We start from the raw sequence: 17,313 nt of genomic DNA on the forward strand, positions 1-17,313 counted from the left end.
TCGTTGCTATAAAGGTTAAAATAACTTAAATCTTTTAGTGTAAGTTTTTTTTTGAGAAATCTTTTTTTTTTGAAACTGAAAAGGGTTAAACCCGGGTCAATGATGACACAAGCCTAACCTCCGGGTGGAGGTACAGCCTACGGATAGACCCTCTCCTGGGCATTCAAATGAGTCGAAAGCAATAACTCATATTCGTGTGGCCGGTGGGGTTTGAACCCGGATTCGCCTTATTGGGTTTCTTAATTCCCTCAAGCGCCATTAGGCCACCACCACCGGTTATTTTTGAGAAGAGAATGTTTTTGAGAAATCTTGTATGTAAATATTTTCTGTAAGTTATGGCTCATACAATTGATTAGTTTATTTTCAATAACAAAAGATTTAGTAATTCATATTCTTGAAGCAGCACTGTTACTGTGTTAGTGATATTTACAAAAATGCAATCCATATAACAGCAAAGACTGAAACATCCAAGTTTTCATATAACTAAAATATTAGAAAGACTTACAAAAGGTAAACTTCATCTAGAAACCCACATATCATGAAAGTCTATAGCTATTTCAACTTAACAACTGTTTAGTTAATATCCAACATAGAAATAGAAAAAAAAAAAAAGAACTTTTAAACTATAGATAATATCATGATGAAATATCACTAGTTTATCCCCATGATTTACGGCAAGTACATCCCATCTGACCACCTTACGTCAACATGTCTTGATACCCCCACGCCTCTGATCCGTACGTAAAATCACTGTCTGCTGCGGGGCTAACGCCGTCGAAATAACCGAAGTCACCAGCATGACTGTTGTTTCCGTAGCCTTCTAGCATTGATGTTATAGGCTCAGTTTTCTGTTGAAGGAAACTGTTAGAGAGAGCAGACAAATCACCAGTGTTCTCTAGATGTCCGATCACCGGCGGCGGTGGTGACTGGTTGCGGTTTTTCTTCAAGAACTCTTTAACGACCTCTTGCAATAGACCAGAGTCTGAAGATTCTTGCGGGAAAAACTCCGTGTCGTAGTCGTTAGCGGAAGACGAAATGCTTGCCGTTTTCGGCTCCGAGTAAGAAGAAGAGCCGTTAAAAGAGTAAAACGGCGCAGTTTTGCGAGAGGAATACGAGGCGTCGTTGTTAATCTTCTGCGGTGCCGGTGTACCGTAGAACTCCTGTGTAGAAGAGTGATCCAACGGTACAGGAGGGCGAGCGGAAGATTTCTTCGGGAAAAAAGAGAACCTATGCTCGGGAACAGGAACAGCAAGAGCAACAGGATAAGTAAAGTTCGTACGAGCCTTTGATCCACGAAACGCACGTGCTGCGCAGTCGTAAGCACAGGCGGCTTCCTCAGCTGTGTCGAACGTTCCAAGCCACCGTCTCTCCTTTGACGCCGGATCACGTATCTCCGCCGCGTAACGTCCCCACGGCCTACGACGAACGCCACGGTACCTCGTCGGGGCGCTGCCGGTTCCGAGGGAGGTGACTCTGGTCTCTTTTGAAGCCGGTTTGCGGTTTAAGGGCTTTGTGTTGGTGAAGTTTCTCGTCAAAAGATTGTGGTCGGGTTCGTAACCGGTGATGAGCGAACGGGTGGACTCGCTGAACTTTCTTAGGGCTTCTTCCATTTTTGTTTTTGTTTTTAGGGTTTGTGTCCTGAAGGACAGAAGTAGAGAGAGATGTGAGAGATTGGTTGTTTGGTACGTTGACAGTGTTGGAGCTTCTTCTGTCTATTTATAGGCACAGTGTGACAGAGTTGAACTCAAAACTAATTTGGTTACTTGTTTATGTATTGATAATGCTTCCTTTGTTTCTTGTTATCTTTAATCTTCAAAACTCAAAAATGTGTTATCTACATTCTTATGCAAACTAGTTCTGTGTTTTTTTTAATTATGTGTTTTTTCCTTTAATCATTAGTGGTTTTGTTGGGGTTGCAAATCGACAGAAAAAAACACAGTTTACACTCATTAGAAACGTTAACATTGTTTATATCTTGATTAGTAACGGTAAAAGTCTATTTGAAATCACTTCGAAATTATTTAATCGATCATTAGTAGTTTAGTACATCTGTTTTCAACCAATCAACAACATTTTAACGGTAGTTATCAGAACGTATGCTTTGTTTAAAATTTTTAATACTCCAACAACTAGAACCGACAACATCGAGGACAAAATTAATGATTTTTGAAAGCAAAGAAAAAGTATGGAACAAAAGATATGGGTAACAACACTGCAGTGAATACCTGACATGTGTTGGCATTATTCTACGAAGATGACTTTTCAGGTTTGTCTAAAACGTGTGTGTGTATAAGGGCCAGATGTATTTCATGAATCAGAAGCTAGCTTTTTTATTTATTGCTTCTGTCTTGATATAATAATAATCATACCATATCTTCCGATGTTTCACGTTACAATCACACAATCCACTAGAAACCATGCAAAATTTTCTAAGTATATCGTATTAAAAAGTTGTAGCCAATGTTATTGCATATCAGTTGCCGCAACATTTAATAATTGCAGTTCGCATCGGAAATAAATAATTATTGGATTAGCAGGATCGTCATCTTCAGATTTCGGACTTTGATATATGGGCCATGTTCGTTTGCAGGTCGCTAGCGTCAGCGACTAACTTCAGCGACCAAACGTTGTTCGTTTATTGGTCGTGGATTCAGCTAGGGATGTTTAACGGGCTGGAGGCCCGCGGGCATGACGGGCAGCCTTTAAACGGGTAAAGCCCGTACCCGTTTGTTTATATGTAAAGACTTAACGGGTTCAACAGGGTTTACCCTTTAAGGCCCGTTTATAAACGGGCACAGATCCGATATAAACGGGTACCTGTTTTATTTTTTTTTCCTTCACAAAATATGAAACGCCGCCGTTTTCTATTAGGTTTTTACATCTCCTTTTGAAACCGTCGGGTTATTCTCTCTCAAAGGTTTTTTTTTCTCTCTCAAAGGTTCAAACTCATTGTAGATGAAATCTGGAAAAACTATTGAATCGAAGTATGGAACTTGAGAATCGAGAAATAGGGTCCTTTCGATTTTCTTCACTGAGCTAAGGTAACTGTTTGTTTTGACATTTTTTCATCTTCTTCAAGAGTAATCTCTAAAACAGTTATTCTTATGATTTTTATTCTGGGTTACAGGAGGTTTGGTTTCGAACTTCTTCTCATCGTCCTCTTCTCTCGCGTTCACTATCACTCAATCTCAGTCCCGAAACTCAGTCTTCGCTTCAATTGTAAGAACCATAAACTCATCCGCAGGATGGATTTGAAGTCTCTTATAATTTGAAGTCTTATTTAACATTTTTTTTCTATTTGCAGGATGGATTTGGAGTCTCTTAATACAATAGCAATCCTTGATGCTCAAAGGGAATACATGGACATGAATGAAGAAGATGCTTTGAATGAGGAAAATGCAATGAGGGAGGGAGGGAGAAACAAGCTTGATGCAAACTGTTTTTAATTGAGATTGTGCACTATCTAGTTCATTTGAGATTTTTTTATTATTGTTGTGTCATGTTGTACTTTTTAACCGAGAATTCTTAACAAAAATCAAAACTTTTTTTTCATAAACAAACAAAAAGAAACTTTAAATTATGAGACTCGCCTAAAATGTGGTCTCAACAAAATAATGGGTCTTTCTCAATGAATCGAATACTCAACAAAAGTTGACGGGCTTAGAAAAAACTGTAAGAAAAATAAATAAATAAACGGGTTCACGGGCATCTTCATGATAAACGGGTACACAGCTAAACGGGCGTGATGTTGACGGGCTTTAAACGAACGTGATTTTAACGGGCTTTAAACGGGCCCGGGCTGCCCGTATTAACATCCCTAGGTTCAGCGACTGATCGCAGCGACCAAACGCTAGCGACCAGCGACTAAAATTTTTGGACGCTAAAAATTTTAACGATGGGATCAAAATCGTGCGATTAATTTTTTTTTTTTTTAAATAGTCGCTGCGATCGATCGCGCGACCTCCAAACGAACAACATCAGCGACATTAAATCGCAGTCGCTGGTCGCTGACTCTGGTCGCTGACGCTAGCGACCAACAAACGAACAGGGCATACCTATCTTGAGAATTGCGTTTAGCATCCATAAAACTATAATGAGTATGGGTCTTGCATATTAGACACATTATTTTTTAGCAAAAAAGGATATTAGACACATTATCGGTCGTCTACAATTCTTTTTGTCTTTCATTAGGTGTAAACTCTGAACACCTTATTTTATTTATTTGAAGACTGAAATGGTAACAACGGCATTGATTTGACGGTATCGTTCCCTAGTAATGAACTATTATTCTAAAAATATATGCGTGCTTTTGATAGTATAGCATTTTAACGCTGAATTGCATTAAGCCACGAAAAAGTTATAAACAAGGAAAACTATTAAAAAAATTAGAGAAGAATACATCGCTAAAAGATCTAAAGTTAATACCACATCTATTTTGTGTATATATGACTAAATTTATAAAATGAAAATTTTATTTTTTATAATAGTCTAATTTTATGGGTGATAAACTTCATTTTTTTCTTGGCAGCAGGTGATAATCTTCATAGTAACCAAAAACATATATTAAGGCTTCAACTGAATTAAGGACAATTGTCATCTATATTATTAAAAGCGGAGTATACTTGAAATTTGTTTGAAAACATAGATACTATTATAAAAATAAAAATAATGTTATTGAAAACATGAATAACAGTATATTAAGAAGAAACAAATAATGGGATTAAGTTGTTAAGAAAAATTAGAAATCCATTATATTATGGAAAACTATCTATTTGAATCAATTTTAAAATATAAGAAAAAGATCCAATCAAATTACCTAAAATTTTTTTTTGTCTAAAATAATCATAAAAAATTAATTTTATATACGTATTTCTAATAAAAATTGATTTATATCAAAAATTGATTCAGAATATACATACGTTCAAAATTTGATTTTTACGAAAATATTTTTCAATAACCATTATAAAAATATCTTCAAAATATATAAGAAAAATACAATACAGAACCCAATTTCAAACACTAACTTAGATCATAGTTTTTATATTTCACATTAAATTTAAAAATATAATATATGTGATTATTTATATGATGATACATATCAAATACTATTAATTATATGATTACTTATATGATGATACATATAAAAGCAGAAAATGTTTAAAATAACATGAAACAAACCAAAACAAATAATGAGAAAATATATATGTCACCTGTAAAATTACGAAAATGACACAATCTAATTACCTAATAAATAATGGACTTAAATTATTAATAAAAATTATAAATTCATCATATTATGAGAAACTACTATTTCGACCAGTTTTAAAATATATGAAAATGGTTCTAATTACCTAGAACATATTTTATCTAAAATAACCATAAAAATTAACTTTATATACTTATTTCAAATCAAAATATTAATTGAAAAATGATTTATATCAAAAATTGATTCAAAAATATACATATACTTAAAATTGATTTTTACTAAAATATTTTTCAATTACCATTATGATTTTTTTTAATATATATAAGAAAAATACAACAAAAAGCTCAATTTCAAACACCACCATAAATTATGGTTTTTCTGTTACATATTAAAATTTTAAAATATAATATATGTGATTGTCTATATGATGATACATATAAAACACTATTAATTATATAATTACTTACATAATGGTACACATACAATATTATTAACTATACTATGACACATGATATTTCCTCTGTTTCAGAAAGATTTATATTCTAAAAAAATTGTTTAAAAAAATACATTTTTTTACTTTTTAATGTATTATCTAGTGAAAAATTGTAAACTTAAGAAAATTTTGTTTATTGGATTTTTATCAACTAAAAATTTGAAAATTGTTATTTACAGAAAATAATGCATTTACAATTAAATTTTAATTTATTTTCTTAATATATGTCAAAATTTTAAAATATATATTTTTGAAACAGATAAAATTAATAGTGATATGAAAAATAAATAGTAATATATTTTTAAAACGTATATTTGCGCGAATATTGGATCAAAATCAATTTCTTTTTATTGTTTCGGTAGGAAACCACGAATATGCTTGTTATTTTTTGGTGATATGTTACAAATTTATTACGATATTCATGTAGCATGCATGACATAAGATTGTGTCTACGGTAGGTTTATTAATTTTTTTTTTGTCACGAACGGTAGGTTTATTAATAAATATGATAATTATTGTTATAGTTATTACAATATGGTAAGTCTGAGGCCATAAAGGAAGTTTGTTGGAACTGAGAGAATTATCATTGAGAGATTTTTCAATTCTCGGGAACTAAAGACTTTGGGTTTCCAGCTCACTTTTACGCAAATGTTTGTGTGATTTCCAATGTCACAAAATCATTTACTACTTTGGTTCGGGCTGTGAGTTAATTTTGTATATGCATTTTATGGGGCGAAATGTTAAGATAACTTGTTCTGTTCTTTCTGAAAATTAATTTATCGTTGCTTGATCATTATGAACTTGGACATTGGTCCAAATAGTTAACATAGTAAGCTCTAACAAACAATTAGTCCATTATCTGACATAGTTAAAAAAATTCACATTAGGTTCAAACAGTGTAAGACACTTTCTAAAAAATTACTCTATTAACATTAAATATGGTATATTTTTTACAGAAAAGAACGTTCTATCCAAGATCGATTAGATGGCCAATAGAGTTTATCAAAAAAGAAAACTTATTTTCTCACCGCTAACACATCGAGTTATTTGAACAATTTGCACATTTCACCTACGAGTTAAACCCAATATAATGGATTTGGTGAAAGTCAAGCTAAGGCAATTGCTTATAACCAAACCGTCAGTTTAAGTGCTATTTCAACCAAAAAATTATTAAAAAATCATTTGATTAACCCAAGAGAAATGGTTAGAAGTACTATAAATTAAATATCAATACTTAAAAATGCCACCAATCAAAATATACTAACACTTAGGTTTAAGTTTTAATGATTATTAAGTTCAAAAAAGTTTTAATGATTATTGTTTAAAATTTATTATTAAGGGTTGTGTTAGATTTATAAATCTTCTATAAATATTGAAAAAAATTAGATTAATGTTATTTTATCACAGATTTATTGTATTTATGAAAATATTCATTCATTAATAGATTTGAAAAATAGTATCAAACTTGTCGTATAATTAAAAATTTTCCCTTAGCCCAATGTAATCACAGTAGTTATAAATATATACTCCCTCCGTTTCTTAAAGAGTGTCGTTGTGACATTTTTCACACAGATTAAGAAAGTTGTTGAAATATATGTAAGTTGTAATTAATTATACCTCTTTGACCAATAGTATTTTAGATAAATAAAATTATTTATAAAATCAATGCAGTTTGCAATTAATTTTCAGCTGAAAGTTAGTATAATTTACATTGGAATTGTAAAGTAACACTCTTTGTGTAACAAGAAAATGAGCTCAGAGTGACACTTATTATGAAACAGAGGGAGTAAATCTCTATAATTTTTGTTGTTAAATGAAAAAATAAATCTCTATAATTGTTGTCAAAATATATACTGTAAATGAAACTACATGCTTATTTATACCGCACGGCACACCATAACATATTTCTTGTTGGAAGTGTTGGATGTTGTTGTTATACTCTCATTAAATAATTTTGGTGTAAATGACAAGGGAGTATAGTGTAACCAATCTAAACATGATTCGATAGATTTTGAAAGAGGGAGTAAATGGTGGGTCAAGAAAAAGAGGCTTTGTAACGACAAGGGAATAGACAGTATAGTGTAACCAAAACTCCAAATTCAATTCAATCAAAATTTTCCTTGAAAGGCGGGCTTTAATTCTTCCCCCTTTTTCATTCTCCATGTAATAATAATCCCTGCAAATGTGAGAAAAAATGGTTGGCAAAAAAAAGTGAGAAAGAATTCATACTCTCTTTACTTTAAAATGTATGATGTTTTAAGAGTGTTTAATATTTCAAAATATAAAATAATTTAAAGTATTATTCTGAAAATTGTGTGACTGATTGTATTTTATAATTTTGATGATTGCACTATTTTGTTTTTCTAGCTAAAATATCATATATTTTGAAATCCAATGAGATTCTTTAAAAATAGTGAACCTTTACCAAAAAAGACCTTTGCCGACATTTAAGAATTCCTATTGTCAAAAAAAAAAAGAATTCCCGGTTCTACACATTAACACAGTTTGTTTAAGAAATTGAAGGAAATTAAATTCATTTATATGTACATATTTTCTCGGGGAAAATCGCATAAAAAACCCTCAAACTGTCACTTACTAGCACTTTAAACCTTGAAGTTTTTTCACTAACACTTTTAACCTTCAAAGTGACATTTGTATCATAAAAAACCTCCAAATCAAAAAATTGACCGGTTCAGCAGGTAATTTTTCAAAAATAATTATTTAATTAATAAAATAAACAAAATAAATAAATAAAATCCAAAAATAAATAAAAATCGAAAATTTTAATAAAATTTACAAAAATCAAAAAAAAAAAGAAATAAAAAAAAAATTAAAATTTTAGAAAATTAAATAAATATATTAAAAATTAAATTATTTTCTAAAATATTAATAAAAAATAACTAAAAAATTAATAATAAATAAGATTAAATTTAAATAGAGAAGAACTAAATAAAAAGTTCACAATTTTTTAAAAAATGGAAAATATAAAACTCAAAATTCAAAATTCACAAGTGACGATGATGGTTTCTCACATAACCATTAACAATGACGATAATTGTCATATCTCCAATGATAGTTTCCAACATCATCTTAAAAATGACAAAAAAAACTTTTTCAAACTTTTGAATTTTCATTTTTTTGAAATATATGAATTTTTTTATTTTCTGTTTTTAGTTTGATCTCATTTATTTTGGATTTTTTCTAACTTTTTGATTCTTATGTAATTATATATTAATTAATAAAAATCATAAAATTAGAAAAAATCAGAAAATTAATTAAAATTTAGAAAATTAAAATTCAAAACTAAATGAGATCAAATTAAAAAACAGAAAAATAAAAATTCATATATTTCAAAAAAATGAAAATTCAAAAGTTTGAAAAAGTTTTTTTTTGTCATTTTCAAGATGATGTTGGAAACTATCGTTGGAGATATGGCAATTATCATCATTGTTAATGGTTATGTGAGAAACCATCATCGTCACTAGTGAATTTTGAATTTTATATTTTCCATTTTTAAAAAAAAACTGTGAATTTTTTATTTAGTTCTTCTCTATTTAAATTTAATCTTATTTATTATTAACTTTTAGTTATTTTTATTAATATTTTTAGAAAATAATTTAATTTTTAATATATTTATTTAATTTTCTAAAATTTTAATTTTTTTTATTTCTTTTTTTTTTTTTTGTAAATTTTATTAAAATTTTCGATTTTTATTTATTTTTTGGATTTTTATTTACTTATTTTGTTTATTTTATTAATTAAATAATTATTTTAAACAATTACCTGCTGAACCGGTCAATTTTTTGATTTGAAGGTTTTTTATGATACAAATGTCACCTTGAAGGTTAAAAGTGTTAGTGAAAAAACTTCAAGGTTTAAAGTGTTAGTAACTGACACTTTGAGGGTTTTTTATGCGATTTTTCCCTATTTTCTCGACCTAAAAATGTGATGGAAAATAGGTTAAAAGTAAGTGACCTTTTGGGTCATCAGAAAAAGGTCATTCTCATCATTTTGCCCCCTATGATGTGGACCCTGCGCACCCATGCGTTACATAATAATTATTACTTCCTGATTTGACTCTCGGAGTATTAGCTTCTCGTAAGATATTGCCAAACATCACTAAATGCATACACACGCCTGGGTAGTACTCCGCAATATCAAAACTGGAAAGGAATATACAACGAACAAAATAAATGGTGTTTCCATAATTCGAAAATTCCAGCAAAAATGAGTTTTACCACAACAGGACATAGTTCTTGAAGTAATCAGGCTTTTTATTGCGTAAGGTATTTACAAGGGTACGTGAATAGAGTGAACCACCACTGACTATGCTATGTGTGAATTGTTTATAGAGCGTAATTTGAGATTTTACTTCATATGAGTAGATTGAGTGAACGGATTTTACATGTTAGGTACGGGTGATATGAGACTGAAGATAACCACACGAGTTTACGGGATTCTCCACTAAATACTTGTTTATTCGCACTTTAGATAGTTTTTTTTTTTTTTTTTTTTTTGAACTTAAGCTTTCAAATTAAAATGCAGAAAAAAGAAAAATATACAAGCCCATAAGCCAAGGTTTTGTTTTGTAGAGCCCAAAAGCCCAATTAGAAGGAACACATATTTTAGATCAAATGGGTCAGCAGGCCCAAGAGTTAAAGATGAAAAGAGAAGGATGGTTTGATGATAACGATGGAGGAGGAGAAAAGTTGAATCGACGGAGAACAGAGAGCGATAGATCATGCAAGCCACTGTTGCATCAATTTTGAAGAGGCCAGCGGATTTTTGGAGCGTAGAGAGGAGATCCTGTCTCTAACCTGCCTTTCCAAGTGCCTTGCGACCAACTCAGCCGAACGGAAGCTCTGCCGATGAAGCCTAGCGTTTCGTTCCTGCCAAATCCAATAGATACATCCTTGCCAGCAGATGCGAAGCAGTATTCCTTGAGTAGTCTGTGGGCTGGTTGACTGAATCTGTGACAGCACTCGATCCCAATTCCTCTCCGGGAGAATTCCACAGCGTCGGGATAGCAAACCCCACACACTCCAGGAGTAGTGACAGGAGAAGAACAGATGATCACGATTTTCGTTAGACAAGTTGCAAAGGAGGCACAAGGGACTCGTCTGATGCCCCCATCGCATTGTCCTGTCCTTAGTAGGGCAGCGGTTCAAGACAAACAACCAAGCAAGGAAGTTGTGTCTCGGAATGCCGCTCTTATTCCAGACCGTGTTGAACCAAGGTACAGTTGCTCCTTCCTCACATAGCTTCGCATAGATAGTACCCGTGCTGTAGCGATCACTGATTCTGCCATCTATCTCCCATTCGTAATAGTCGGCATTGTCATTGAGCTGAGTAGTGGTAAGATGCACATGAAGGTTTACGAGTTGATCTGATCGTGCAGGAGGGAGGAGCCAGTTCCCATTAATGCAAAGAGACGCTAAGGAAGCATCATCCGCAATCCCCAAGTTTTGGTTATTTCTTAGGCCTAGAAAGGTTCTAAGAGGGCCAAAAGGAGACCAATTATCACTCCAAAATTGACAAGAGACACCGTTCTGCACTCTGAGTTTGATCCAGTCGTAGATGGAGGTGCTTAGCTTCAGGAGCTTGTTAACCTGCCAAGAGTACCGCTGGTTTGGTAATGTTGTCCAAAGGTTGCTTAGAGAGCCATCCAAAACTTCATCCACAAACCATGCCACCCACACAGATCCCGCTTGGAAGAACAATAACCATATCAGTTTGAGACAGCAAGCTTTGTTCCAGACCGCAAGGTTTTTTATCCCAAGTCCCCCTTCTCTCTTTGGCTTAGTTACTATTTCCCATGATACTCTTGCTGAGTGATGCTTTTCTATATCCCCTTGCCACAGGAAAACACCACAGAGCGAGTTGATGCGCTTGACACAGGCTTGTGGGAGAATGAAAGTGGAGCACCAGAAGGTTGTGATACCTTGTATGACTGTTTTTATGAGCAATAGTCTCCCCGCAAAGGACAGGGCCTTCGCACTCCAAGAAGAGAGTCTGGTTTTTATCTGGCGGAGCAAGACCTCACAGTTCAGGAGAGACAGCTTCTTGGTGCAAAGGGGCACGCCAAGGTAACGTACAGGTAGCGAACCCAAAGGCATTCCTGTAGTAAACTGAATTAATTCTGTTTCTCTCTGCGACAGTCCAGACGCGAAGAAGGAGGACTTTTGGACACTCACAGCAAGGCCCGACCTTTGCTCAAATTGACGAAGTACCTGCAACACAGCTTGAACCGAATCCAGGGACCCATCCATAAAGATTAACAAGTCGTCTGCAAAGCACAAATGGGTAAGTTTTGATCCCTGACATTTTTCATGATAATTAAACCTCATTTCCTGCGCAGCCTTATTTAGCATAAGCGAGAGAGCATTCATTGCAATGACAAAGAGATAGGGAGATAACGGGTCTCCTTGTCTTAGGCCGCGAGTACCTTTGAAGTATCCATTCACATAGCCATTATAACTTACTGTGAAATTTGTGGTACAGATGCATGCACGGAGCCATGAGAGAAACTTCGCAGGGACGTTTAGGCTCTGGAGGCAAGAGAAGAGGAAGGTCCATGACAAGGTATCAAAAGCTTTCGCTATATCCACCTTTATGGTGATCCTTTTTGCACTCGTATGCTTATGATAGCCCTGAACTAACTCGCCAGCCAATGAGGTGTTCTCGACTAAAAGTCTTCCTTTGACAAATGCAGTCTGATTCGGAACTATCAGTAATGGGAGAATAGGCTTCAGCCGCCTCACAAGAATTCTGGAGATCACCTTATAGAGTGTGTTTAGGCAAGCTATAGGACGGTACTCAGTGATCAGAGATGCTCCTGGATGCTTCGGCACCATAGACAGTATAGTAGCATTTGCAGAAGCTGGCAAGAACGAAGACAAGAAGAATTGGCGCACAGACTGGATTACTTCAGGGCCAAGAATGCTCCAAGATGCTTTATAGAACCCAGAGGTGAGGCCATCAGGCCCAGGAGCCTTGTTCTGATTTAGCTTGAATAGCACTTCAGTGATTTCCTCTGCTAATGGAACTTTGGTCATTTGGATACACAGAGTCTCAGAGCAGAAGAAGTCAGTGTGGGACTGGAACCATAGCCTTGAGGAAATGATGGCAAGCGGGGGCGCCGGTTGAGGCCCAAGAATTTTCTGAAAGTGAGATACTGCGTAGACACTCATCTGGATCGGGTCCGTGATGAGAACGCCTGAAGGGAGCATGAAGGAGCGGATAAAGTTGTAGTTTAGTCTTGCCTGCACAGTCCTGAAGAAGAAGACAGTGTTTTGATCCCCCTCCTTCAGCCAATTAACTCTTGACCTCTGCTTGAAGTAGCTTTCTTCAATGTCCCTCAGAAAGTTCCAAACTTGCAGAGCTTGTTTCTCCATCGCAAAAAGTTGGGCAGTAGGGGAGGTAAGGACCTGTACCTGCACATCTAAGAGTAAACGGTTAGCTTCACTCACCCTCACTTGAATTTGTGAAAATTTCTCTCTGTTTAAGTGTTTCAACTCGCTCTTTATTTGTTTTTGTTTCCAGTAAAGGTCAGTAAGGTTCCCAACAGCACTTCCGGCTCGAGTCCACGCAGCAAACACGACTGAGTGAAAGTCTGGGTGCTTTGTGAGGTAGTTATAGAACTTGTAAGGGCGGTTACCGGAGGAAGGGACTTTAGTGGCTAGGTCAAGAGTGCAGGGGCTATGGTCAGAGGAGGAAGGAGGGTGAAAGGTGGCAGAACAGTGTGGAAAAAGGCTTAGGATCGGGTTGTTTATTAGAAGACGGTCAAGCTTTTTTGCAATAGGACCTTATGGTTGACGGTTTGTCCAGGTGAACCGAGGGCCAGAGAAGCGCAGATCATATACTCCCAACTGAGTTAAGCAGTCCTTGAGCTCTATCATATCATGGCTTAGGGCGTTTACATGTGACAGGGAGTGCTCTTCAGAGTGGATGATTTGGTTAAAATCTCCAGCTAAAACCCAGGGGGTAGTGTCAAGAGAGAACGAGTGGGCCATGCTCAGTAGCTCCACCCACAGATCAGTGCGCTCAGCCCTCTCATTAGAGGCATAGATGGCCGTGTAAAGGAAGGGAGCGTTTCCTGGAATCCGAACTTCACATGTGATAGCTTGCCGAGACTGTTGGAGCACCTGCACTCCTATCGTTTCCCTCCAAATTACCACAATCCTACCATCAGCATCATCGGCATGATTTGAGGTATATTTCCATCTTCTACAAAGTTTATTCATCAAGTAACTCAGAGATTGATCCTTAATATGTGTCTCCAATAGAGTACCAAAAAGGGGCTGATGGGTGGCTAACCAATCACAAAAGGGCTTATGTTTAACCGGGTCATTTAGACCACGGACATTCCAAAAAAATAGTTTACTATACATAGGGGAGTTTAGTCAATGGTCTCTTCATGGCGAAAAGAACCATCAGGAACCAAAACAGAGTAAGGATTAGAAAGGGTTAAAGCGGGAGCAGGGTCAGAAGGAGGAAGAGTCAAGGCTGGGGAGGAGGAAGAGGCAGAGAAAAAGGATAGTTGGGCCAAAAAAGAGGGGAACAACTGTGGGTTAGGATCAGGGCGGGGTCTTTTGAGAGAGGGGGCATAAAAAGAGTCAGGAGGGCTCAAGGGGGAACCAATGGGATTTAGGATAGGATCAGCAATAGGGGGCTTTAGAACAGGGGTGGCCAAAAGGTGTTTAGAGGAGGAAGGAGCAAGCGGGGATAAGGACAAAACAGAGGATTTTGGTAGTTTAGGTTGAGGGTGGGAAGAGGGAGAGGGAGAGGAGGAGGAGGGGGCTGCAGGGGGGGAAGGATCAGAAACACTGACAGCAGGTTCACTTTAGATAGTTAAAAGCATGTCAACAAACATTTTCACCTACAAACATTCTTATATATTCATAACTCCTTACAGAATATGATAGTATATTATTGTTGGAACATTTTCTACTTTATATTGTTACGATGTTTTATGTTTAAGTTCTAACGGTGTATGAACATTTGAAAGCTAGTCAGCTGAACGTCAGCATAAAACTAGAACTACAAGTTACATTATTATCAGCTGTGTTGTTGCTGTAATTTCGGATTCAAATTGAAACTTTTGAATATTGGATAAAATTGTTATCAGTTCGGAATCCGCATGGATTTCTAACACGGGTTCTAAGGACTAAAATACATAGAATCGTTACAAAATGTCTTGCATAGAGGATTAAAAGTTTCGAACAATTTGATCAGAGGTTCATTTTAAGCAAACTAGCGTCTAAAAACATATTAGCCTCCACCTTTTATCAATTAGTATTATATTGATAGTAGATATCATTGTTATTATACAGTAGTTGCATACACCAAACTTACTGTTTGTCTGTTTGAGAGTAATAACACCAAAGATGGGTCCCTGGTCCTAACCTATGTATGCTAACACATTGATTATGGTGCTAATTATAATCTTACTTTTCAACATAAAATTATTTAGAACTAACGTTCTTGGAATATATTAGTATAATAATCTCGTGTTGAAAAAATAAATAAGATGAACGTAGACAATTTTAAAGAAAAGAAATCAACCTTTTGTTTGATCTGCGGTAACTTTTAGTTGCTTTGCTGAGATCAATCAAATCGGAAGCAATGTTTACAATTCTAATCAAAGTCTAAAATATAAAATAGTTTGGATGAAATCATATCGAGAAATTTTCTTTTACCTAAATATATATTAAAATTATGTTAACCAATTATATATAGAACAAATCGTAAAATTAATTGGTTTTACATTTTTAATAAAATAATAAATACATAGATTATGGAAAATATCTTATATTTTGGAAACATCAATTTTTTGTTCACTAAACATCAATTTTTTACATCATTTTTTCTAAAGTATCATATAATTGATACTGAGAAAGTAATAAAAGTGGATAACAATAAAGTTTGAAAAATATGAAGGGGATGAAAGGTGCATAATGGTCTGCCAAACTCACAGAGTAAGATCAGTACTTTTTTGTTCTGATCAGTTTGTCTCCTAATTTCTCTACCTCTAATATCTTAGGGTCAGATTCATATGTATTGCATATACAATGAACACTAGCAAAAACTGGCAGGTAATAAATGAATCATATTATTACTCTTAATTTGTTATCTTATTATTGATGTATTAATGTAGAAACCCTAGTCCCAAGATCCATCATAATTCCTTTTTTCTGTAACTAGATGTTCTTCAGCAGCTTTTGTCCCATACGTGTCGTTGGTAACAATGAGATCAAAGTAAAATTATACTCCCTCCATTTCATAATGCTTGATGTTTTACCTAATGCACAAAAATTAAGAAAATTATATTTTTTTAATAAAAATATTTTAAAGATATAATTTTAAAATCAATTAACCCAATAGTAAAAAAGGACTGTAAAACCTAATTGGTTGAACAGTTTCCAATAAAGTTAAAGTAACCTTAAAATCTCAAAACTTCATTTAATTTGAAACAAAATTATTCTTTTAAAACATCATCTATTATGAAATAGATGGAGTATTTGACAATGCGTTTATTATTTTTTATACAGTTGCTGCTCTTTTTCTTGGTCGAAACAGTTTATTATTTTTTATAACGTTACATACTTATTGTTAACTCGTTATATTTCCTAAACTTACATGTATATATCGAAATAGTCCGAGAAACTGATCGGTGAGGTCCAGAGAAGATTGCCTTTGGACAACATATTTCCCACGTGTTTTATCTATTTCTTTATTGGCACATGATTAACAACAAACTGGTCTTTTAAAAAAAATAAAAAATAAATAAACAACAAACTGGTCATAGGCTAACTTTAATACACCAAAACACCAAATTTAATATAATTTTATCTCAAATAAGATATAAAAATGACATTGCATCACCAAATTTAGTGTAGAGTGAATAGTTACATCAAATCTGGTGTAATACTATTCATCACACAAAATATTTTATATACATATTTTATTATGTTTCATTTGAATAATATAGTTTAATTATTATTAATTATTTCAAGTTTGTAGCTAAATATAAATATACTATATTATTTATATTTTTAAATTATTTTTACATAATTAAAATATTTTTATTTTATTTTCAAATAAAAAACATTATGTTATAAAAAGTAAAATATTGTAGAATTTTTATATTTTATTTTATTTCAAAATAAATCACTAAATGATCATTATTATTTATTTTATTTTAAAATATTGATTAAATTTTTATTTAAGTTATATTTCATACTATTAAATTCACCAAAATTTAAAATATTTTTTTTATTTTTATTTTATAATATAGTTAAACTTGTATTACTAACTAATACAAATTCTATTAAAATAAATATATTGTTTTGTTATATGCTTCTCATAATTAATGTTTTAAAATAAATGATTAACAACAAACTGGTCATAGGCTAACTTTAAAATAAATATATTTTTTTGTTATATGCTTCTCATAAAAAAATATTTTAAGTCGTCAAAAAAAATTATTTTAAGTTTGGTGAATTTAATATTATTAAATATAGCTTAAGTAAAAATTATAATCAATATTTTAAATAAAATTAATGATAATAATCATTTAACGATTTCTTATTTCAAATAAAATAAACTATAAAGT

General features: G+C 33.4%; 1 protein-coding gene and 1 long non-coding RNA gene across 2 annotated transcripts; one reads left to right on the forward strand and one right to left on the reverse strand.

Annotated features, from left to right (window-relative positions):
- Positions 1-490: 490 nt before the first annotated feature.
- LOC108859709 (ethylene-responsive transcription factor ESR1) lies at positions 491-1,728 on the reverse strand. Its single transcript, XM_018633618.2, has one exon. The coding sequence runs from the start codon at positions 1,608-1,610 to the stop codon at positions 699-701; it is 912 nt and encodes a 303-aa protein (XP_018489120.1). The 5' UTR covers positions 1,611-1,728; the 3' UTR covers positions 491-698.
- A 1,153-nt stretch (positions 1,729-2,881) lies between these two features.
- Positions 2,882-3,558, forward strand: LOC130501748 (uncharacterized). The gene is made up of 3 exons (XR_008939871.1): positions 2,882-3,041; positions 3,128-3,219; positions 3,305-3,558. It is a non-coding gene; the product is annotated as an uncharacterized LOC130501748 (long non-coding RNA).
- The last annotated feature ends 13,755 nt before the right edge of the window (positions 3,559-17,313 follow it).

The sequence above is a fragment of the Raphanus sativus genome, chromosome 1 (assembly GCF_000801105.2).
Source record: "Raphanus sativus cultivar WK10039 chromosome 1, ASM80110v3, whole genome shotgun sequence".
NCBI lineage: Eukaryota > Viridiplantae > Streptophyta > Magnoliopsida > Brassicales > Brassicaceae > Raphanus > Raphanus sativus.